This window comes from Zonotrichia albicollis, chromosome 12, assembly GCF_047830755.1.
Source record: "Zonotrichia albicollis isolate bZonAlb1 chromosome 12, bZonAlb1.hap1, whole genome shotgun sequence".
Taxonomy (NCBI): Eukaryota; Metazoa; Chordata; class Aves; order Passeriformes; family Passerellidae; genus Zonotrichia; species Zonotrichia albicollis.
This window is the reverse complement of record NC_133830.1, coordinates 14,207,501-14,230,024: the sequence shown is the minus strand read 5'-3', so window position 1 is coordinate 14,230,024 and position 22,524 is coordinate 14,207,501. Positions and strand designations below refer to the sequence as shown.

Genomic DNA, 22,524 nt, shown 5'->3' with positions numbered 1-22,524 from the left:
CTATTCTATTCTATTCTATTCTACTCTACTCTACTCTACTCTACTCTACTCTATCCTATTCTATTCCACTTTCAAAACACAGCCTTTAATACAGTTGTGTGACTGTAAGTGCAGAATGTGCAGCTGGGCAAAAAGCTGATGGTTTAGCAGAATGCAAACCCTGCACTCTCCCTCACAGCTTTCCTACAGCATGTAACAACCCTGTATGAACCCCATATCTATTCGTCTCTCCAGACTACTTCCTCTTTGAAAGGATCTTCTGCTTCAGCTCTTATGTCTCACACAGTGTGCTAAGGGCTGGTAAAAGTAATCAAGGCACATGAACTGTTGGTTTCAGATGGTGCATAGGGGATGCATCATGGCTCTGGTTTCTGTATAAAAGTTATGCTGGTGTAAAATTGAAATTTTTAATCTAGGTAACCTATTTCTAATCTATTTTTCAGAAAGGCTGAAAAATAGAGGCCTCAGATGTTTCTGTTACTCTTTCTTATTCAGACTGAAAATTTGAAAATTAGAATAGGCCAGAGGAGAGGAAACATTCTTTGGGGTCTCACAGATTTCTGCTCTTCACCTGCTAATGGCTACTTGTAACTGGTTACTGCAAGTGGCATAGTGGAGAGAAGGTACCTGCTGTACCTGGTGCCTGAAGGTGATTTCTTCACAGCAAGAAGAAGGGAATGAAAAGGAAGGCCTCTTACACAAGAATTCAGTGCTGATTTGTTAAGCATGCCTCTCGGAGCAAGAGGACACAGAAATAAATAAATAAATAAATAAATAAATAGTCTTAGCACCTTTTTCCCCCCTTTCTCACACCTATTTTTTTGTTTCTTTTTTAAGACTCCACGTACCAAATGGGTCTTGGAATGGCCTGGCCAAGTGGTCATTGCTGGCTGCCAGATTTTCTGGACAAAGGAAGTGTCTGAAGCTCTGGAGGCTGGAGATTTATCCAGCAGGCTTTACCCACAGCTGAGTGCTCAGGTATGGAAATGAATGTAAGGGTGAGGTTTTGCCAGGTGGAGGCTTTTCAGTCATCAGACCTCAGACAAGTTATAAATAAAGCCAGGACAATACTGGTGGGGAAACAGAGACACAGTTTTGCATAGCACTGTTCAAAACAAGTGATAAAACAGGTTGTCTTCTTAATTATTAGGGTATTTGTCATAATAAACCTCAAAAAATATACAGGATTGATAATGTGATCACCACCTGAACACTATAACAAGGTGAAAGATAACTTCTCCAGGATTACCCAAGAAGAAAAAGGCAAAGAACTGTGGTGTTGAACAGTGGAGGAAACTGCATCCTTCATATCAGTTCTGTGCATCTAATCACACCTAATACCTGAGAGTTATTAGCTCTGGACTTCATAGTGGCTCTAACTCATTCTTTTCACCTGAACATGGTAATGGTGTAGGCAAAACTCAGCTCTGAGCCAGCCCTGAGTAATATTTGCTTTCTGAGCAACCATTTGTACTTCTAAAAAGAGAAGAGGCAGAAGTAGCCTGAGCACAGCATATGATCTGAGGCTCAGCATGCCCTGAGTTTGATTGCATTGTGTTGGTACAGAGTGCATGGCTTCAGGGTACTTTCCTTTTGTTCCCAGCTGGGAGATTTGGTGGGCCTGGTCCGTGGGAAGCTGTCCAAGATGCAGAGAGCAGTGCTGTCAGCTCTCATTGTCATCGAGGTGCATGCCAAGGACGTTGCAGCAAGGCTGATTGAGGAGAATGTAACGAGCATGAATGATTTTGAGTGGATCTCCCAGCTCAGGTTAGAGAGCACAGCTGTTGAATCTCACCTGGCTTCCGTGGCCAGTCTCCATTCTCCTTACCCATGAGTTGTGTCCATGGCAAATGGAAACAGGAGTATGAGACAGATCTAGCTTTGATGACATCCTCTTTGGCAATAGGAACTAACCCATACCATGATGTTTGACTGTGAAAGGCTGTGCTGTTGCCCAAGGGGTGCAAAGCTTGATCCCAGGTCCTGTGGTAACTCCTGTCCACCCTGTTGTGCTACTTAATCCTTTCTCCTCTCGAGAGGGAAATCCCTTTACAATCAGGTCTCCAAACCTGCAGGCTGTAATCTTGTGAGCTGCTGCTTTGTCTGCCAGGCAGTGTTTATCTTTCTGATGCCATGTTCACTCACCATTAGATACTACTGGACCAGGGGAGACCTGTACATCAGAGCAGTCAATGCTGAGTTTATCTATGGCTATGAGTATCTGGGCAACACTGGCCGTCTGGTTATCACACCCCTCACTGACAGGTAAAGACATTGATTTCTGGGTAACAAATGCACCTTTTTTCTCTTTTCTTTTTTTTCTTTTTTTTTTTTTTTTGTTCTGGATGAAGAGGATTAAACCAAGGATCTGACCATTCAGGTCCTACATCTTGATGTATGTAAATAGAATCCATTTGTACAGTAAAGGACTACTTGAGACAAGTGCACAGGAGCACCCTGGCATTGGTTGTTACTGTATTCCATAGTGGGCAGTGCTCAGACTGATTGCTTCCACTCTCCTAATTCTTAATGTAGTGCTCTCATATAAAATGCCCACCTGATAGCTAAGGAGCTCTTCTAGAAACCAGCTAGTGCTCTAGAATATGCAGCAGAAATAATAGTTTTACCCTTTTGTAACTGTCCTTTTTCTGCAGAATGAATTTGTAGCCAGTGGCAGAAGGATTTATCCATGCAGGCCCCCATGAATACTAATCAAGGCCACATAGCTCTAACTCCTTTGCAGAATGCTGCATATCTAAGCAGTTTTGTAGAGTAATGAATGATGGATTCCTCCTTGTCTCCAGCTGTATAGATCATATGTCTCCTTGCTGAAATCAAAAGTACAAATGCTTTTTTTCGTCATCTGGCCTTTTCTTTGTTGTAGGTGTTATCTGACACTTACAGGAGCTCTGCACCTGAAATTTGGAGGAGCACCTGCAGGACCAGCAGGAACAGGCAAAACAGAAACAACAAAAGACCTGGGCAAAGCACTGGCAATCCAAACTGTAGTGTTCAACTGCTCTGACCAACTTGACTTTATGGCAATGGGCAAGTTTTTTAAGGGACTAGCCAGGTACAGTGAAATGCTGAGTGTCATTATTGAGGGATGCTGCACACTGGGAATTGGTGGGTCTTTTTCATAGTAGCCCAAAAGAACAAAAAAAATCCCTAGCCAAGGGGGTTACTAACTTCCAGAATGAGCAAGATTACAAAATTCCAGCCAGAAAGGAGGAACAGTTGATCCAATTATAAAAAAAAAAAAGAGATAAAAAGAGATCCTTGTTCGTTTAAGGTAAAATTAAAATGCTTTGCACTAATCCACAATGCACTAATCCACCTGTGCAAATGTTTGCAGCTTTGGCCTTTATTTTAATACCATCCATGTTGGACTGAGATTCTGCCCACAAGCTGCTTAATCTTAAGAAGAAGAGAATCTGCTGAGAGTATTCAGAATTGAGCAGCCAAGAGAGACTGCTCTAAGCCCTGAGGGATCCTCTCAGAGAGGCTTCTCTCTTCTCTACATTTCAAACAGAGCTGGTCCAATTAGTCTGTTGCACACTGGTGAATCTGAATTAGTTAGTCCAACAAAAGCTGATATTCTTTTCTCAGATGTTTTCTTTGTAAGTAATTTAACTTCTTTCTTAAGCCATGCCTTGTGGGAAGATCACCTTCCTCACATGCATGCTTCCAGCTTTATATATAGTTTTCCAAATTCTGAAAAATATACGTAAGTGTTGTCTAAACTGTATGTGCTGCACTTACAGCTCAGGTACCAACCAGGAATTCAACATGACACCTCTTTAAAGCTCAAATGTGTAACATGGAGAATTTGTCCCAGGCTCTAGGATTGGATACTGCCATGGGCTCTCATCACATGCACAGCTGGGGTGTCCCCTGAGCCAGGACACAGTGGCTGTGTCACTGTTTGCCATGGGACATCAGGGCCCTTTTGTGTTCACTTCCAGTCTCTGTTATGCCCACCCAGTATGTGGATATATAACTTTTAGAAATTTTGACTGCAAGTTTGCCCCTTGGTGGTGTTCCTGACTCCCTCCATTATTCCTTCCCTGCCCAGCGCTGGTGCCTGGGCTTGCTTCGATGAGTTCAACCGCATCGACATCGAGGTGCTGTCGGTGGTGGCCCAGCAGATCACAACCATCCAGAAAGCACAGCAGCAGAGGGTATGTAAGGCACATGTGGATGCAAAGGCAGGCAAAAAAATCTCTACTTGAGCTAGTTCAGGCAAGTCCTTGTCTCTGCACACACCTTCAAGCTTCACTTCTCAGGGGCAACCCTTAACAGACATCCTTGAGGAGAGGTTTGAACAATGTCCTAACTATGGCACATCACATCAGTCCATTACAGTCAACATCCTCAGGGGAATTTTTAACTTCACCTTAGTCTATGCTGCCAGAGTTGCCCACACTCTCACAGGCTGAAGTACCTCTCAGCTTGAGCTGTAGTGCCAGCAGGCTTTGGTGTGGGAGACACTCTGGTACAGATCCACTGAGCTGATCAAAATTGGAGCTGTGATAAAGGCAGTCAGTGTTCTGACATGAGTTGCTCAGCACCAAATTTGTCTAAATGTGTTAACCAAGCTTTGGTGGATTTACAAAACCCAGTATATATAGAAAAACCCATATTGGTGCACACAGAGTTGCATTGTAAAGTGAATTGTTGTGAGCTGTTGGTTTTAATGGAGATTCAGCTGTCAGCCATTCTAGCAGCCAGCCTCTGCTTTGTTCTCTGGAGGCCCAGAAGGGTTAAGACCTGAATCTCCTTGACTTTGGCTTGGAATTAGAAACTTGCTCTCTGTAAATTCTTCTGCATTACTTTATCCCCCATCTGAAATTACTACCTACACAGCTTTAAAAAGGATTTAGGTTTCTCTTTGCCCTCTTTGCCATGAATTAATTCAGGTCTGATCTCTAGTGCAAAATAAATGGAAAGATGTTTGTTTACAGCTGAAGGGATAGAAGTCTGTTCAAGAGTTTAAAAGAAAAAAAAGGAAAATTTTAACCTATCAGTAAATCTTCCACAAGCCCAGTCTTGTATACAGGGAAAAATATTGCTGGTAGTACTGGGTTCCTGCAGTGGGACCAGATTGAGTCACTACTGTTGTGGGCAGCTGTGTGTGTTTGTGCTTTATAATTTAACAACTAAAATCTATTGTCCTCCTCTTGGAAGATTCTGCTACACTATTTAGTTTGCAGGTCAGACTCTGTTCTTCAAGGATGATCATATTTTTAATTTTCCAGGTGGAAACCTTCATATTTGAAGGCACAGAGATCCCACTGATGCCATCCTGTGCAGTGTTCGTCACAATGAACCCAGGGTACGCTGGGCGCACAGAACTGCCCGATAACCTGAAGGTAAGGAGGGCAGGCTGCACAGACAGAGAGAAGAGGGGCAATAAAGGTGCTGGGTGCTACCTGGACCCACCAGTGTGTCCATGACAAGAGTTAGGGTGTGATGCTTCTGGAGAGTCTCCAGGATCACTTTGAGATTTGAACCACGTGTAAGGAAATGGCACTGTTCAGATGCAGTCTGCAGGGATGCTGCAGTGACAGCTGCCAGGCACACTCATCTTGTGTCCTCTAAACAGTCTGGAATGGATACTCAGCCTTTTCAGTTTGCTGGGGAAAAAACCAAGAAACGGCAGTGGTTTGAACATTGTGTTGGATCTGTGTGTTCCAGGCTCTCTTTCGTCCTGTGGCTATGATGGTCCCAGATTACTCCATGATTGCTGAGATCTCACTCTACTCCTTTGGGTTTAGTGAAGCCAAAGTCCTTGCAAAGAAGATCACCACAACATTCAAACTATTGTCAGAACAGCTCAGCTCCCAGGTAGATACCTTAATGTCCAAGATTGTTTTTGAAATGTGAGACTTTCCCAGCCTAGGCATGAAGTATCCAGGTATTTCTTGGTGCCTTGTGCCTTGATAGCATATCTCAGAAAGGTCACTACACCCTTCCTTCCTTTCCTCCTTCCCTCCCTCCTTCCCTCCCTCCTTCCTTCCTTCCCTCCTTCCCTGTCTCTTCCTCCCTCCCTCCCTCCCTCCCTCCCTCCCTCCCTCCCTCCCTCCCTCCCTCCCTCATTTCTGCTCTTGTGGCTAGACTTGGATTCACCTTAAATCCTATTTAGGATTACAATGACAGGACAGTTGAGATAAACAGCCCTGCCTGCTTTTCCTTCCATCTAGGATTTTTCATTGTGTACTTATTCTCATCTTCCTCATTCATAGACTGTACAGCTGAGGACTAATTAGTTGGCTGAAGGATACTGAGAATAGGGTTGGATGAAGGAGGAATTGTTCTGAAGGCATAAGTCATTTTTCTTTTCTTAACTGTTAGCTGAGTGCATGCCTAAGTTTACTTTTTAAGATGGTGCTCCTCTATCTGGTGATACTATTTCCTCTGTGCCTTTTTCAGGATCACTATGACTTTGGGATGAGAGCTGTGAAGACCGTCATCTCAACAGCTGGCAATCTCAAAAGAGAGAATCCTGATATGGATGAGGTAAACATGCTTGTATTTCACACTGACATAGATTATGGAGCCTTTTCTGCAGCCTCATACAAGAGGAAAGATCTCTGAAGTCCTGAATTCTCAAATCCTTGCAGGAGCTGATCTGCCTGCGAGCTATTAGGGATGCCAACGTACCCAAATTCCTGCAGGATGACCTCAAGCTCTTCAATGGTATTGTCTCAGATTTGTTTCCTAATATCAAAGAAACGCCTGTTGATTATGGCATCCTGGAAGAGGCCATCCGCAAATCCTGCATCCAGGCAAATCTGAAGGATGTTGATGGTGAGGAGAAAGGCTCTCCACAAGCTCCCTCTGCACCTGGGCTTTTAGTCCAGCATGCTGCCCTAGGAAAGAGATGTGTGCCCAGGCCCACTCTGCATCATCTTCCTGTACAGGTTTTGTGATTAAATGCATCCAGCTGTACGAGACCACCGTAGTTCGTCACGGCCTGATGCTGGTGGGACCAACAGGTTCTGGGAAGACAAAGGTATGGGTGAGACACTGTGCTGGCCCCAGCAAACCATCACCTACCTAGTGATGCAGTGGGTTGTTTCACAGAAGACCCATACTGGCATTTAAAGCTTCTCTCAGACAGAAGTCAGGACACAAAGATGCTGCCTGTTAGTAATAATTTATAGCCATGGGGAGGTATATTACTGGTTCACTTTTGAGCTGTGAGATTAGACTGAGGCTCATTAGTTCTGCTCATTAGTTCTTTCTAAGGTTGAGACATACTTTGACCTCTCTAGGTGCTTTAGGCCTCTTCCACAGATCTAACTTCCTCCTCCACTGCATATGGAGTGCTTAATTTCTGTGCTTTTATTTCAGTCAAGGGTCTCCATACTATGATACCCTTCACTATGTGTCTTTTCTCACTGCATTTGAATGCAGTTGCTGTAAGAGCAAGTGGCTTTGTTGCTCTGGAGCCATGGCAGTTAAGTCTCTGGCTGTCCTGCTTTTGCAGAGTTATGAAGTCCTGGCAGCTGCAATGACATCACTGAAAGGTCAGCCCGCAGCCAGTGGTGGGAATTATGAAGAAGTCCGCTACTATGTACTGAATCCCAAATCCATCACAATGGGCCAGCTTTATGGAGAGTTCAACTTGCTAACGCATGAATGGTAAAGTACAAAACCTTCTTTCCTTTCTTCCAGACAGAAAACACTTTTCTGGTCTTGAGCGTCTTCTCTCCAAGGCTGAGAACCGTTTGGGGTGGTGGCACAAAACCAGAAGCGATCAAGTCCTTATCCCCACCAAGCTACAATAGCCTGTCACGGCGATTTAAGCTGACATCCCTCATTGTGCACTTGGCCCGACTGCCAGCACATGCCCAGACAGTTCCTGCAGCTCAGCTCGCAGCATTAACTGCAGAACAATAATTCAATAGCTTTGGAGCACATGCCCCTGCTCCTAAGATACAGCAGCTTAAAAGAACTTGCTTTGCTTCTGAAGAAAAGTGACCTCTGTACTGCGCACTTGAATTGTTCTGTATAAATACTCTGGTATCCTTGAGTGATGAGGAATGACTTTGAGACATAAAGAGAAATTTCATTGCTGTTGCCAGGGCTCCTGCTTGCTTACATGGTTTGGGAACAAGAACCAATAGCCCACTTGGCCTCTTTATAGCCAGGTCCTACTGCTTGTGTTTCCATATGTGACCTGAGGTTGACTTTGCAGCTCACTTTATCCATAAGCTAGGATGTGAGAAGTAATGTGAATCTCCCTTTGGCCCTGTCAGCCAGCACTTGTCTCAGGGCAAAACTAAAGACTATGTTCTGTAAAATGAGGGAAATTAAACATATATAAAACTAACTACCTCTAGGAAAAGTGCAAGCCATTAAACATTACTGATACTGTGACCAGAGCTTCCCAGCTCAGGATGAGGTACATATTTACTGAAGGACATTTTGTAGGAGCTCCAATTAAGCTCAACAGTTTATTTATGATGTGACTCTACATGGGCATGTCAATGTGACAAAAAAGAAAAATACAGCAATTGTGTAAAATATATTTACAGACAAATCCATCTGCTTTAATCAGCTGAGCTTTAGAACAGACTGTTTTCCCTTGATCTCAATAACAATACCCTGGAATTCACTAGTACTATAAAAATAACAAATAATTATTTAATAGCAGGAGTCGAGTCCAGGGTCTGAATGGAAACTGTGCTCAAGGTTTCCATGTACAGATTAAATTCTTGCTGTCAACAGCCAGCATTCCTTGTGTCTGCTCTCCCGGTCACCAGCTCCAGCATCACCTGGGTTCACAGGCAGCTGAGGATGGGAAACTTCAGTTATAAAGAGGGTAGGGTCATGCTCTTTAGCCTGGATTTATCCTTTTAACCTTGAGAAAAAGAGAAAAAGAGGCACCTCCAGAGAGCAGATGATCTGCCTGTAAGCTGAACTGGATGCTAGCAAGGCCTCTTGACTCTTCACTGAGGACATAGATGTTAAAGGGAAGCTTGACATCTTATAGTTAAATGAATTCCATTCCTGATGCCCAAAGAAGTTGTTTTGTGATGTCACTCAGGCTGAGATGTGTCTCAATAAAAAAAAAATGAGGTGCACCTTTCTGCAGCTCATGGATAAGAGGGACACATGAAGCAGGATAATATTGCCTTTTGTGGAGGGAACTTTGCCACTTATTTCAGCAAAACCAGAATGGGCCAAGCCCTGCCTTCCTGCTGCCTTTCAGGACAGACGGGATCTTCTCCACACTCATGCGTCGGGGAACCGTGGCCGCTGACTCCAGCAAGAAGTGGTACATGTTTGATGGGCCAGTGGATGCTTTGTGGATTGAGAACATGAACACAGTACTTGATGACAATAAGAAGCTGTGCCTCAGCTCAGGGGAAATCATCAAGATGACAGAGGTAACTTATCCCTCCCACTTTTGCTGCATGTAGTCTGTACTCCTTCCTCCCTGCACTGAAATACGTATCAAAACTGAGCAGGTCCTTATCCTTTCTTTTCTTTTCTAATTTCTAGGGCATGACCATGATGTTTGAAGTCCAGGATTTGGCTGTTGCTTCCCCTGCCACAGTCTCCCGCTGTGGTATGGTTTACCTGGAACCCAGCATTTTGGGGTTGGACCCTTTCACTGAATGCTGGCTGAAAAATGTGCCAGAAGTCATGCAACGCTTTGCACCCCAGCTGGCATCTCTCTTCAGGAGATTCCTCCAGGTGAGCTTCTGCTCTGTTCCAGCCTTTCCATGTCATCTTGATCATCAACCAGTCCAGACATGTCAAGGCCTGGATTTAAATGACATTGTGGGAACATTTCCTACTATAATATCTATCATGGAAACTTCTCTGTGAATTTTGTGGCTTTAATACAGGTTACTCACTGATCTCTGTAGATGTGACTAAGTCTTATTGGTCATTATAGTTGGTTTTATTTCATTTTAAAATTATCTTCTGGACAAAATCATCCCTAGTGCAGTTCACTAGCTTAGCGTGGAGTCCCTCCAGGGAGAAGGTTGTACAAACAAGTCTTGTTATTTTTACTCTGCTGATAAGCCATTATTTTAATGAAGAACCTGGAGCTACAAAGGAAGGCTCTAAAGGGAGCAAACCATTTAACAGTAGTGATAGCACAAGATGCATGTAACTGTTGCATAGAAGCAAAAGGGAGGCCCAGAGGTTTCTTGGTGTTGAGACTGAACCATTGCTTTTCTCCAGTTAAAAATGGTGGTACTTGGGATGCAGTTGGAAATGGCAGCATTCTCAGTCACAGTCTCCCTGCTAAACATAACATGATGGAGGTGAACAAGCAGGTAAAACCAAAGACAGCTATGCTGGATGGTGACACTGAGCTGTCCCTGCCTGTCTTTCCAGGAGTCCATCGACTTTTTACGAAGCTCTGTGAAGGAGATAATTACTTCTACAGATGGTAACCTCACAATGAGTCTCCTCGTGCTCTTGGAATGTTTGTATCAGCCTTTCATTCCCATCAAGGTAGATTTTCCTACCTCTATCACTGTTCCTTGTGTCTGTAACTCTTAAGGACACTAAGTCATGGAAAGGGTTAGTCACCAGAGAACAAGATGTTGATGCAGAAAGGTCATGCTGTAGCTCATCTATGTGGCAGAAGGTAATACAGCATCCAGCAAATCACAGGTAAACCTGGAAGGATTATGCTCTGCCCACTGAAGGAACACAAGATAAGCTCTGTGCCTACCAAGCTGGAGGGTAGAGGTTCACTTTTATTTATATAGAGGGAATTGGAGAATGAGGGGAAAGCAGAGATCAGAGCTGAGCAGTGATGCACTTCAGATTGCAGGTCCTTTGAGAATTAGTATTGAAGAAGGCTGGACAATTTTCAAATTAAAAACCTAAGACTAAATTCTTTTCCCATCTCCTGTTGAGTGACGTTAGTTCAGCAAAGGGAGTCTCTCAAGTACACCAATGAAACAACAAATTTTAATCCATATAATATATTAACAAGACCTCTGAAAAACTGGCTAGGAAAAACTAGAAGCTGAATAGAATTTTGAGCAAATTAAGAAGAGTCTGGGGTTTGTGTGCCATAATTATACCTGAGAATTTTTCTTCTACTTGTCTCTGGTTCTAAGGGACTTAAGACAATTCCCCGGGAGAAGATGGCTCGTATGGGTGAGCTGATTGAGCCTTGGTTTATATTTGCCTTGGTCTGGAGTGTGGGAGCTACTGGAGATTCCCAAGGTCGTGAGGCCTTTAGCTCATGGCTCAGGAAGAAGATGTCAAAGGAAAGGGTGAGTAAAGAAAAAGGAGATCTTCTCTCATTGTAGAGAAATTAGTAGCGAGGAATGGGGATCAGAGCTGAGTGCCTGGATATTGCAATGCTGAGAGGGCCCTGATATGCTGGGCTGAGAGGGCCCTGACAATGGAGGAATGATGAGGAGGACTCCATTGATATCAGAAGGCTAATTAATTATTTTATTATACTATATTGTTCTATACATCTAAAACTGAATCTGCCAAGCACTCCACCCTGCACACAACTCTCACACTTCACAGAATCTTGGGACTGTCACCCGACAGTCCCGGCACTCACACACTCCTGGCCCTGATAGTCCAAGAAAACAAAACACAATCACTTTGGATAAACAATCTTTATATTGCATTCTACTTTTGCACAAACACAGGCACAGCACATGATAAGAGTTGTGTTTTCTTTCTCTGAGGTTCAGAGAATGTGAATCCCAGAAATATTCTTGGGAAGAATTGTGCCTTGCTTTTCTCTGTGAAGAGAAACGTGGGGCTACTCCTGGAGGCTTTGGATGGATTTCCTGTGGGCATCTGGTATGCTACTCTCTCACTGGGACCCCTGGAGCTGGAAGTTCTGGGAGAGCCCTGAGCCCCCTGGCCTGGGTAGCATTGCGTTAGTAAAGTGTTCCTTGAAGTCGTGCAAATCCTCCTGTGAATTCAGCTGAGTGGCAGCCAGGTTCATCACAGCTTTATTCTCACAGATCCGCTTACTCTTCCCAGAAGAAGGACTGGTTTATGACTACAAACTGGATGATGCTGGGCTTAGCAGTACTGAAGAAGATGATGAGGATGTCCATAAAGAGGTAAAATATTTAACTTTTAATTCCAAGATGAGTAATTTAGGAGGAGGGACCAGGAAGCGACACAGTCCTACAGGATTTGGTAGGATTTTCTCATTAAGGGCAAAGAAGAAAGGCCTATAGGAAGCAAACAGGAATGTTTAAATCAAAATTCATTGAATCAAGAAGGCAATTTCTTGCCTTCAGAGCTGTGAACCAGATCTTTCAAAGCTGAGCTGAGAGCTGGTCAGTTGAGACCTGTGTGTCTCTGTCAGTGCTCAGAAAAAGGAGGGGTGGCACAGGTGTGGCTGCAGGAGGACAGGGAGGAGCTCATATGGATAGAGCTGTCTGTGTTAGAAAGCAGTGAACAGCAGCAGAAGAGCTATGTGCAGCAGAGTCTGGAATAGCAGCAAGGCAGATAAATATTCCATCTTTTTCACAAGAGACAGCAGTGTAGGGCATGTCAGGGTCATCTTGACTGACAGTCATCAGACTCTGGACTAAAAGGAATTTAGGAAGCAAGGAAAATGCTTCCCCTTCCTGAAATGAAACAAAGAACCCTACATGACTGTCAGGTGCTTAACAGAAGGTGCCAGTGTGGTCTCTTTGGGAAGGCCACATGGGGTGGTCAGGAATGCAGATTTCTTCTGTATTCTTCAGCACTGCCCTGGCAGAAGCTCTATGTCATTTGTATAGTGGCCTCTGGGAGGCTTATCTGCAGCTTCAGTCTAGCACAAGAGATCCATATCTTATACAAGTAGAAAACCTCATGTGCCTCTGAGTGTGACATGGGTGATGGCACGGAACAGGAAGACAGGAGCCCAGATAAGCCCCTTTGGCCCTTTGCCAAAGAATTCCTATTCTTGCAGATGTCACAAGTGCTCCATCCAGCTTTGATCCCAATTCTCAGAAGGGAGGGCAGATGTGTTGCTGCTGGGGCAATGATCTCTAAGTCTTGGGCTCTGTCCCTCCCAAAAGTAACGAGTCAAACACTCCCAGCATTTCCATACAGAAAGGTAAGAGTGGCAAGGCTCAACAGAGGGGCTGGAAACCTGAATTTCTCTTCAGAATCTGAGCTATTACACAAGGAGCAGTGACAGGGAAAATAGCAGAAATAGTTTTCCTTTTCGTAGAAGGGATAGATGCCCCCTCTAAGCAGACTCTAATCTTGCAGGTGCACTGGGAGGTGTGGCTGGGTGCTACAGCAACGTTCACCATGGTTCCAGACACCAACTTCTGTGACATTATTGTGCCCACGATGAACACAGTCCGAATGGCCTATCTGCTGGAGCTGCTGCTCACCAACTATAAGCCAGTACGTGCCCAGCCTTGTTTTTGAATTTTTGATTCAACCTCTTCTTCTCCCAGTGCAGTCAGAACTTAACAGCTGCCTAATACTTTGAGATTATATCCCACTTCCATGGATTTGTATTTCTCTGCACCAAATCTGTGCTTAAGCACTAAGAGTTATCCATTCAGTCCCCAAGGCACCATGTCAGCACCCCAAAGGGATATCAACACACAGTTGTTCAACCAAAATGCAGCAATTGCTAGGTAGCCCATGACCATCCCTCTTTACTTGTTTCCTACAGTTCCATTTTGTACTTCTATGGTTGGATTCCATCCACACCAAGAGATTTTGGTGTTGGGCAGCTGACCTTACTGAAGAAGGAAGTCCAAGACACCCTCTCCCCACCTTCAAATGCCTAAAAGAGCAGTAACCTCTTTTCTGGCTGCATTTCCTCCAGCCAATGTCAGAGTTCTGGGAAACACAGCCTGCTTGCCTATGATCATGCTGCATTGCTGATTGTGCTTCTAGGTTCTTTGCATCGGTCCCACTGGCACAGGGAAGACTCTCACAATTGCTGACAAGCTCTTGAAGAACTTGCCTAACAAATACATTGCCCACTTCCTGATGTTTTCAGCACGCACCTCTTCTAACCAAACCCAGGATCTCATCGACAGCAAACTGGATAAGAGGCAAGATTCCTTTCTCTGTGTGCAAAGACAGTATCCCTGAGCTCAGTGTTTCTATCACCTTGACTATTTAGTTTCACCCCAAGACCTGAAGGGGCCCTGAGCACGGATAGCTGTGGATAACATGTAGGACACACAGCACATCTGAGCTGGGATTGTGAGCACCAATAATAGTTTGTTATAATGGCAAGGAAGTGAGAAGGATTAGTGAGGGTCGGTAAAAGCTGCTCCAATTCTAGTTATTCCAGAAATACTACATTTCACAGCACAGGTGTTTGCAAACCCTGGTGTTGGGATCGTTACAGAAAGTGATGAAGGGAGAAAATGCGGCTGCCCACCCGCAATCCCACTCCCCACAGTAAACAGCTTCCATTTCACCTCCCTGGTCAGCCACTGCTTTGAAGTTTCCAACAGATTCATGGGCTCAAGCTTTGCTTTTATTTGCACTCATTTACTCCTTGGCATTGAGCATAAGTAGACAAAATTTCACTTGGAGAGAAGCCAGTGCTTCGAACATTGCTCCAGATCTTTTCGGTGCAAAGGCCCTTACAAAGGAGTGTATCAAGTGTAAAAAATAGCTAAAACTGTTGACTCAGAAAGCATCCAGAGAAAAAAAATCCTGCATTTGAATCGAGTTAGAAGTACCTTTCCTGTGTCCTGACACGGGTTCTGTCCTTGCAGGCGGAAGGGAGTGTATGGGCCTCCAGTTGGTCGGTATTTCATATTTTTTATTGATGATTTGAACATGCCCATGCTGGAGCAGTTTGGAGCCCAGCCTCCCATTGAGCTGCTGCGGCAGTGGATGGACCACCACGGCTGGTACGACCGCAAACAGATTGGTACGAGCCACATCCCTGGCCAGAGCTCTTGGCAAGAGCTGGCCTGTTAGATAGGTGTACCTGCCCTGGAGATCTGTGGTGAGGGATTTTAGCTACAACAAAATCATTCCTGATTTTGCACTCTCAAAGGTACTTTTAAGAAGCTGGTAGATATTAATTTCGTCTGTGCCATGGGACCTCCTGGAGGGGGGAGGAATCCTGTCACTCCACGCCTCACTCGCCATTTCAACTACCTCTCCTTCACTGAGATGGATGAAGGCAGCAAGAGGAAGATCTTCTCCACCATTCTTGGCAGCTGGATGGGTAAGTCCTGCAGAAAACTGCCACCTTCTCCTCATGTTGAAAGTCACCTTGATGGCAATGGAGTTTGGAAGGGGAGCAATTAATATTGATGATCTGATCAAAGTGTTGAAAGCTGGAACTTGCAGTAGTCACTCAAAGATGCTTTAGGGAAAGTGTTTTATGAGGCTTAGCAAACAGAGAGTTCATACCCTATTTAGTCTCAGGGCCAAACTCTGCTGGTGCAAATCAGCAAACATCAGCTTTGCCTTTCACAGTTTCAATATGTTATCCTATAGCCTGGGCCTTTCAAAGAGGATTTTGTTTGTGATGGGTGATGTAGATATTCTTAACCTCAGCAAGTAAAGCTGGAACTAATTTTTTTGTCTTTTTTTAGATGGACTCCTAGGAGAAAAAAGTTACAGAAATCCAGTGCGTAAGTAAGAGCAGAAAGAGGAGAGGGACTGTAAACAGAACGAGCTGGTGAGCACAGCATGGCACAGCTTACCTGTGCATTCAGCAGACAGACACTTGTCCAGACAACAGCCTTCTGTGGAAGCAGAGCCTTCTGTTACTCTCCATCTGCTGCAGCCTGTGGACAGCTGAGCAGGGTGGATCTGAGCATGGTGCTACAGCCACCATGAAAAAAGGGTTCATTTGGAGTGAAATGAGTCCTCTTATACTTGACAGGGTGGGAATTGAGGATCATCTTTGCAAATATGCCCTCATCTGCAAATCTGCCAGTAGAAAGGAGTGAGAATAGTCAGCTATGGGAGAAGCAAAGCAGAGCTCTCTGAGTGCTTGCAATATGCAGAAGCACCAGTACCTGACTGTGATCTCAGGGGCACACTGAAACACCTAGCTGTGATTTAGAAAGAAATTAAAGGATTTTTGAAAACATGCAAAAAAGTGCAAAATGCTGGGGTGTCACAGGGTTCTACTTCTCCAGGAGTGTTTGTAAAAAACTTCATTGGGAGAAAAAAATAATTATGCACTAAAACTGGCAGCTGTGTTTAAATCTTGCCAGACTATTGCATAAGAAATTATTCCTCAGTGGCTTTGCATTTGCTGAGCATAATGAATTGCAGGGGGTGTAGCTAAGAGGGCACTCACACCTTCTAGCTTAAAAGTAGCTGAGATTTCACTGCAGGAGTGCAAGGAAGGAGAAGGAAAACCTGTCTGGAATATTTCAGGTAGGCATCAATTACCTGTCTGGCAGTGCCTCCTGTGTTCCTGGGGGGCATGAAGTCTTCACACCACAGAATGGCTGTAAAGCATTATTCCACCCCCAAATCTGGTTCACATTAGTTGATAAACCCATTAGCAGCTGTGCACTGCAGTGAGCAGGTGCTTGGACAGGTCCTTCACTGTCTCTGAGAAAAAAGCAGAAAAAAGTGTATTCCTGCCCAAATGCTAGCCAGCACTTCTGCCCCTTAGTGCCACCTTCCTGCACCACAAAGACCTTCTCAGCCCAGAGTTACCATCTTGACATCCTCTCTGACTACTTCTGTCTCTGCAGCGGGAGCAGATGCAGTGAAGGACTTGAACGAGCCCTTAGTCGATGCCACGATCTCCGTGTATACGACCATCACATCCCAGCTGCTGCCCACACCAGCAAAGTCACATTACACCTTCAACCTGAGAGACCTCTCTAAGGTGTTCCAGGGCATGCTCATGGCTGAGCCTGGCAAGGTTGAGGTGAGTCTTCCCATCAGCACAACCCTGCCACCCAGGGCAAGACCAGAAACCACAGAATCACAGGGTTGGAAGAGACCTTTAAGATCATCAAGTCCAACCCATGCCCCAACACCTCAATTAAATCATGGCACTCAGTGCCACATCCAATGTTTTTTTAAACACGTCCAGGGATTTGGACTCCACCACCTCCCTGGGCAAACCATTCCAGCACTTCTGTAAAAAACTTTTTCCTAATATCCAACCTATATTTCTCTTGGCACAGCTTAAGACTGTGTCCTCTGGTTCTGTCAGTGCTGCCTGGAGAAAGAGCCCAACCCCACCTGAGCACAGCCACCTTTCAGGGAGTTGTAGAGAGTGGTGAGGTCACCCCTGAGTCTCCTTTTCTGGAGGCTGAGCACCCCCAGCTCCCTCAGTGGTTCCTCACAGGGTTTGTGTTCCCAGCCCCTCTCCAGCCTCATTGCCTCCTCTGGATGAGCTCAAGTGTCTCAACGTCCCAATCTGAGGGGCCAGAGCTGGACACAGCATTCAAGGCTTGGCATCAGCAGTGCCGAGCACAGGGGCAGAATGACCTCCCTGCTCCTGCTGGCCACACCATTCCTGATCCAGGCCAGGGGCCATTGGCCTTCTTGACCACCAGGGCACTCTGCTGGCTCATGGTCAGTCAGCTGTTGACCAGTACCCCCATGTCCTTTTCTGCTGGGCACTGTCCAGCCATACCATCCCCAGCCAATAATGTTGCAAGGGGGTTACTGTGGCTAAATAAAAGCATCTTCCAAAACACATACAATAAAACTACAAATTAAATCAAAACTGGTGAAAGATAAGAACAAAGAACATAAAATTTAAATCTCTCAAAGAAAGCCCGACATATGGACAAATAGAGGGAGATAAACTGATGCTGTAATGAGCTCTCTGCAAAGCAGCTGTTTTGACAAGAGTTGTTTTTGAGAGGGAAAGCGGCTTCCTCCGCCCAGTTCTTTCTCCGCTCCAGTTGCCTTGTAATGGGAGTGGAGCTGGCCACATGCTGGGCAGGAACCAGCTTTGCTGACAGCAATGCTCATAACACTTCTCTGCTTCTCTCATGGGGGCTGTTTTGCTGGGATTTCCTACCAGAACAAAGAGCACCTGCTGAGACTGTGGTACCATGAGAGCTGCCGGGTCTTCCGTGACCGCTTGGTCAGCGACGAGGACCGGAGCTGGTTTGACAACCTAATGACAGAGAAGATGGTGGAGTTTGGCACCACTTTTGAGGAGGTCATTCCCACCCAGCCAGTTCTGTTTGGAGACTTCATGGAGCCAGGTTCCAATGTCAAACTGTACCAAGCAATCGAGAGCCAGGATAAGGTAAGGACCCTGGGAATCACGTTGGGAACTACATTCACATCTTCCCAGTCTTCTACAAACAAAGGAAAACAGTAATAGTAACAGTAGTGGTGCTTTAATTAGAGGTGTCTGAAACTACAAACCATCCTAGGGGTCTCCTGTGGAATCCTACCACATATATGAATAGTGGCTGTATTAGTTGTGATGGGCAGTTGAGGTGGAACAAGCTGTCTCTGCACTGCAATCCTGGAGGCAGCCTGCTATGCCAAATTTCCCAAATGAGTCACACTTGGGACTGAAAAGTGAAATTTGCTGGAAAGAAATGGCACATTACCCCCAAACAATACTACTTTCACCATTAAAGACTTCACAATTGACCTTTACAAGTAATTAATGTTACTGCCAGATTCCCTGTTGGAGAAGATACTGGGAGTACTTGGATAGTGGTAATTAAGCAAAGGCAATGAGTGGTGCGTTTTGCACTCATTATCAGAAACAGATGATTATTCTGTTGTCTCTCCTCTTGTGATAGCTGTGTGACAAGGGCTGGTAATTAACTGAGCTTTCCAACCCCTTTTGCAAAGTAGGTAGGTCTGTCCCCCACTGAGGTGAGCACAGCTGGGACAGCCAGACATAGAGGCAGCTGCACAATTCCCACTGATGCACACAGGACTTTGGCATCTAGGCAGGGATCTCAGCACTGTATAAATTCCAGCTGGTGTTACTTTCCCAGCTTCACAGTGAGATTGCTGAGGGGGTAGGATCCAATCCCAGATGTCTTCATGCTTCATCTCCTTCTCTGGCCTGAGGGTGCTGTTGAGGGGAACCCTGGGAAGGACAAGAGAAACTGCTCCTGCAGCTATTCCATGTGATGGCTGGACTGGGAGAGGAGTGTGCTCCTCTACTCATCTACAGCCTGTGTTGTTTTCTTCCCCAGCACCTGTACTTTCCAGCCAGAATCCTAACCACAGGATTCAGCAGCAGGCAGTGGTCAGCTATAGAGCAAGGAAACTAACCCAGAGGGAGGCCCTGGAGCAGTATGGATCAGGCAGCCATAAGCTCTTTTATTTTGAACTACACCCTGCTGTTTCTCGAGGCAAACAGCACAGTTGGGAACAGCACACTGTAGTCACTTGCCTGAGTTAGTTTAAGGTCACCATTGAGCAGCTGCTGCCACCACTACTAACTAAATTCAGCACATCCAATGGCAGTTCCTTAGGAGCCCCCCCAAACACACACAATTGCTTTTATCTGATAACCACAACTGAGTGTTTCTGCCCACAGCTGAAGGTGGTGATTGAGGACTACCTGGAGGAGTACAATCAGAGCCACAACCCAGAGCTGAAGCTGGTGCTGTTCATGGATGCCATTCAGCACGTCTGCCGCATCAGCCGGATCCTGCGGCAGGCTCCGGGGAATGCCCTTCTCCTGGGGGTTGGGGGGAGTGGGAGACAGTCTCTCACCAGACTGGCATCTCACATGTAAGTAATGCACTCCCACCTATGCATGGAATGGGGAGTAGCTCCATTGGGGTTGCCTTCAGAGAATCTCTTTTTCTGCCCTTCCCACTGCCAGTTACATGTTTTTCTGGCTGCTGACTCCTCAAATGAGTCAAGAGCTAGGACTCAGTTAACGTGCACATCTGCACTGGGTTTCTGGCTAGCTCAGAAACCCAGTATCTCTGGGTTTCTCTGCTTTGTGTAAAACATGCTCCTGGGTTGGTGGCTGTCCTTGGTGCACAAGGACAAGCGTGTGCTCAGAACTCACTGTAGGAGAACAACTTGCTTGAGTCCTTTCACCCCGAGTCCACAAGACATACTGGGAATTGTCGGAAGAGAATGTTTTAATTTGATGTAACTCCACAGGCTTCTCTTTCCATTAGGGCAGAAAATGAATGTTTCCAAATTGAACTGTCCAAAAATTATGGCATGACCGAATGGCGAGATGATGTGAGGAAGATTTTGATGAAGGCAGGCCTTGAAAGTCTACCCAAGACCTTCCTCTTTGTAGACACACAGGTACAGGACTATTAGCATGGTGGATTCCATCTCAAAAGGAATCAGAACACACATCTCTAAGCTCAATAAATTCCCCTACATGGTATTAAGGAACTTGAAAAAAATGGACACAACTTGTATTTCTTCAGTAGCCCATATTCATCAGCTTATAAAGTAGCCCCAGGGAAACTAGAGGTGGTGCATTTATTGCTAGAGGGTCTGTAGAGCTGTGTGTGAGGGGGTGGAGTCTTCTCTTGCTCAAGGAAGCTTCCTTCAGCTCCATCCAATGGTTTAGTAGGCACATAGATTTCAGCTGTCTGAAACTAAGCACTACTGGCCACTGATGTTAGAAGTCCTAAGTTAAATGATTCTTTCCCTTTTCAAAAAGAGAGTAGATTTAGAACCTTACGCCTGCTGGTTCCACAGGAAAATGCTGGCTGTAAACTGTAACTTGCTAATGAGTAGGCCAATTTCCACTTCTGGAATCACAGTTATGTTCCCCATAGGCTTTTTTACTGCCTTCATTATCATAGGAACCATTCCCTTGTGGCAGAGCCCTAAGCAGAGAGATGAGCATCAGTCAAATGCTACTTGTTCTTGCAGCCTTTTCCCTGCAGTGAGAAGCATATGTGGGAGCAAAGGGGCCCAGGAGGATGCATTTAGTCAAGGAGATGGATGCTGTGTATTTCTGATGTAGCAAAGGTGGAGAGGTGAATGTAGCACTGGAGGGAGATCGTCCCACAGCCTGTGACACATCCCTACAATTACTCTGTCTCCCACATTGATAAGCTTTATTCTAATAATGAAGTGTTCTGTGCTGGAGGAATGAAGACCTGGAGCAAGCAAGGTGTCTGGGGTCTGGCTGCAGAGGCAGGGAAAAAGAGCCTGAGCTCAATTTGTCTGTAAGGGGACAGGGAATGGGCAGAAGGATGGTTTTTCTCAAACACAGCCTCCCACCCCTGAAATGGCTGAAATATGGCTGTTTAATTGGAAGTGCTGGACAAGAATCAGAGTGTGCCTTTCTGAAGCCAAGTCATCACCAAAATTGTTTCTTATAACTGAAGCTGAGAGCTGTATTTATGCAGAAATTATCTCCATGGCATGTGAGACATGAGTGTCTTCTGACTTAAGAAACTGTCTTTTTTTTTTTTCTTTTACCATCCACTTAGATTAAAAGTGAATCCTTCCTGGAAGATATCAACAACTTGCTCAATTCTGGTGACATTCCCAACATTTATAGTCCTGAGGAAGAAGATCAGATCATGACAGCTATGAAGCCCATTGTTCGAGACCTGGGCCAGCAGCCCACCAAAGCTAATTTGATGGCTGCATACGTAGCACGGGTCCGCAGCAATATCCACCTGGTCCTGTGCATGAGGTACACTTCAGCCTACACCTCCATGCTTTGAATGTTAATTATTCCCTCTTTATCCTTTGCCGTTCATCACTATGTAATGGGATCTTTATTTCCAAGCCCCAGCCTTTGGAGAAGGAGGAAGAATAGGAATATGGTTTGCATAACACCTTCCCCTAGGACTAGAATTTATTTTATTTTTTTTTCACACTTTGCTGGTCCAAGATGAAATTTGAATTTTTCAAGAATATGATTATGTGTGATTCAGGTGAAACACGAGGTGCCTCCTCCTCTCTGCACCATTGAATTTGGGGCTCAGTTGCACCATGTTTACTCATTAATCCAATGCATAGTACATAACCAGCTTGCTCCCCTGCCAGAGGGATACCAGAAGGTACAGGGCATTCTCAGTGCAAGAACAAGTAGAAAAATCAGGGCCATGGTTATGGTTTGGTGATGTGATCTTTGCACGCACCTGCTTGAAATAAACTTCAGAACACATTTATTTTTTTATCCCTTAGGTTTGTCCCTAGAGAGGCACCCATAAAACATCACCCTACTACCATCGTAATACTTCCAGAATATCCCGAGCCAAGGAATGAGCTCAGGCATGCACCTTTGGGCACACAGCACACTGCCTGAACTGTCATTCCCCTTTTCCCTCCTTCCCTGGGTGTATTCCTGTCCCTCTTGCTCCACAAAGTATCAGGGTGGTTCTGTGGAAGGAAAGATCTTTTGTCCTGTATGCAGAGCCAGCTGTAACACATCTTCTCTGCACGCCTTGCCCTCAGCCCCATTGGAGAAGTGTTCCGTGCACGCTTGAGGCAGTTCCCCTCCCTGGTGAACTGCTGCACCATTGACTGGTTCAATGAGTGGCCTGCTGAAGCCCTGCAGAGCGTGGCCTCCTCCTTCCTGAACGAGCTCCCACTCCTTGGCAGCGGCAATGAGGATACCACCGGGATGGTACGTGCCACATGTGAGAGTACTCTGCTCCCACATGTTCA

General features: G+C 45.3%; 1 protein-coding gene across 2 annotated transcripts in view; it reads left to right on the top strand.

Moving 5' to 3' along the window:
* DNAH1 (dynein axonemal heavy chain 1) overlaps positions 1 to 22,524 on the top strand; it is a 73,768-nt gene that overhangs the window by 31,487 nt on the left and 19,757 nt on the right. For both annotated transcript variants that reach the window (XM_026792475.2, XM_074549956.1), the window contains exons 26-52: positions 838 to 978; positions 1,604 to 1,767; positions 2,152 to 2,265; positions 2,885 to 3,073; positions 4,076 to 4,181; positions 5,259 to 5,372; positions 5,698 to 5,847; positions 6,433 to 6,519; positions 6,624 to 6,810; positions 6,924 to 7,015; positions 7,493 to 7,647; positions 9,221 to 9,398; positions 9,514 to 9,708; positions 10,363 to 10,482; positions 11,100 to 11,258; positions 11,976 to 12,077; positions 13,228 to 13,368; positions 13,873 to 14,033; positions 14,712 to 14,869; positions 14,999 to 15,172; positions 15,546 to 15,584; positions 16,668 to 16,846; positions 17,960 to 18,190; positions 19,454 to 19,650; positions 20,052 to 20,187; positions 21,336 to 21,544; positions 22,312 to 22,483. In XM_026792475.2, coding sequence (XP_026648276.2) covers positions 838 to 978; positions 1,604 to 1,767; positions 2,152 to 2,265; positions 2,885 to 3,073; positions 4,076 to 4,181; positions 5,259 to 5,372; positions 5,698 to 5,847; positions 6,433 to 6,519; positions 6,624 to 6,810; positions 6,924 to 7,015; positions 7,493 to 7,647; positions 9,221 to 9,398; positions 9,514 to 9,708; positions 10,363 to 10,482; positions 11,100 to 11,258; positions 11,976 to 12,077; positions 13,228 to 13,368; positions 13,873 to 14,033; positions 14,712 to 14,869; positions 14,999 to 15,172; positions 15,546 to 15,584; positions 16,668 to 16,846; positions 17,960 to 18,190; positions 19,454 to 19,650; positions 20,052 to 20,187; positions 21,336 to 21,544; positions 22,312 to 22,483 — 4,050 coding nt within the window. The remainder of the gene's footprint in view (positions 1 to 837; positions 979 to 1,603; positions 1,768 to 2,151; positions 2,266 to 2,884; positions 3,074 to 4,075; positions 4,182 to 5,258; positions 5,373 to 5,697; positions 5,848 to 6,432; positions 6,520 to 6,623; positions 6,811 to 6,923; positions 7,016 to 7,492; positions 7,648 to 9,220; positions 9,399 to 9,513; positions 9,709 to 10,362; positions 10,483 to 11,099; positions 11,259 to 11,975; positions 12,078 to 13,227; positions 13,369 to 13,872; positions 14,034 to 14,711; positions 14,870 to 14,998; positions 15,173 to 15,545; positions 15,585 to 16,667; positions 16,847 to 17,959; positions 18,191 to 19,453; positions 19,651 to 20,051; positions 20,188 to 21,335; positions 21,545 to 22,311; positions 22,484 to 22,524) is intronic.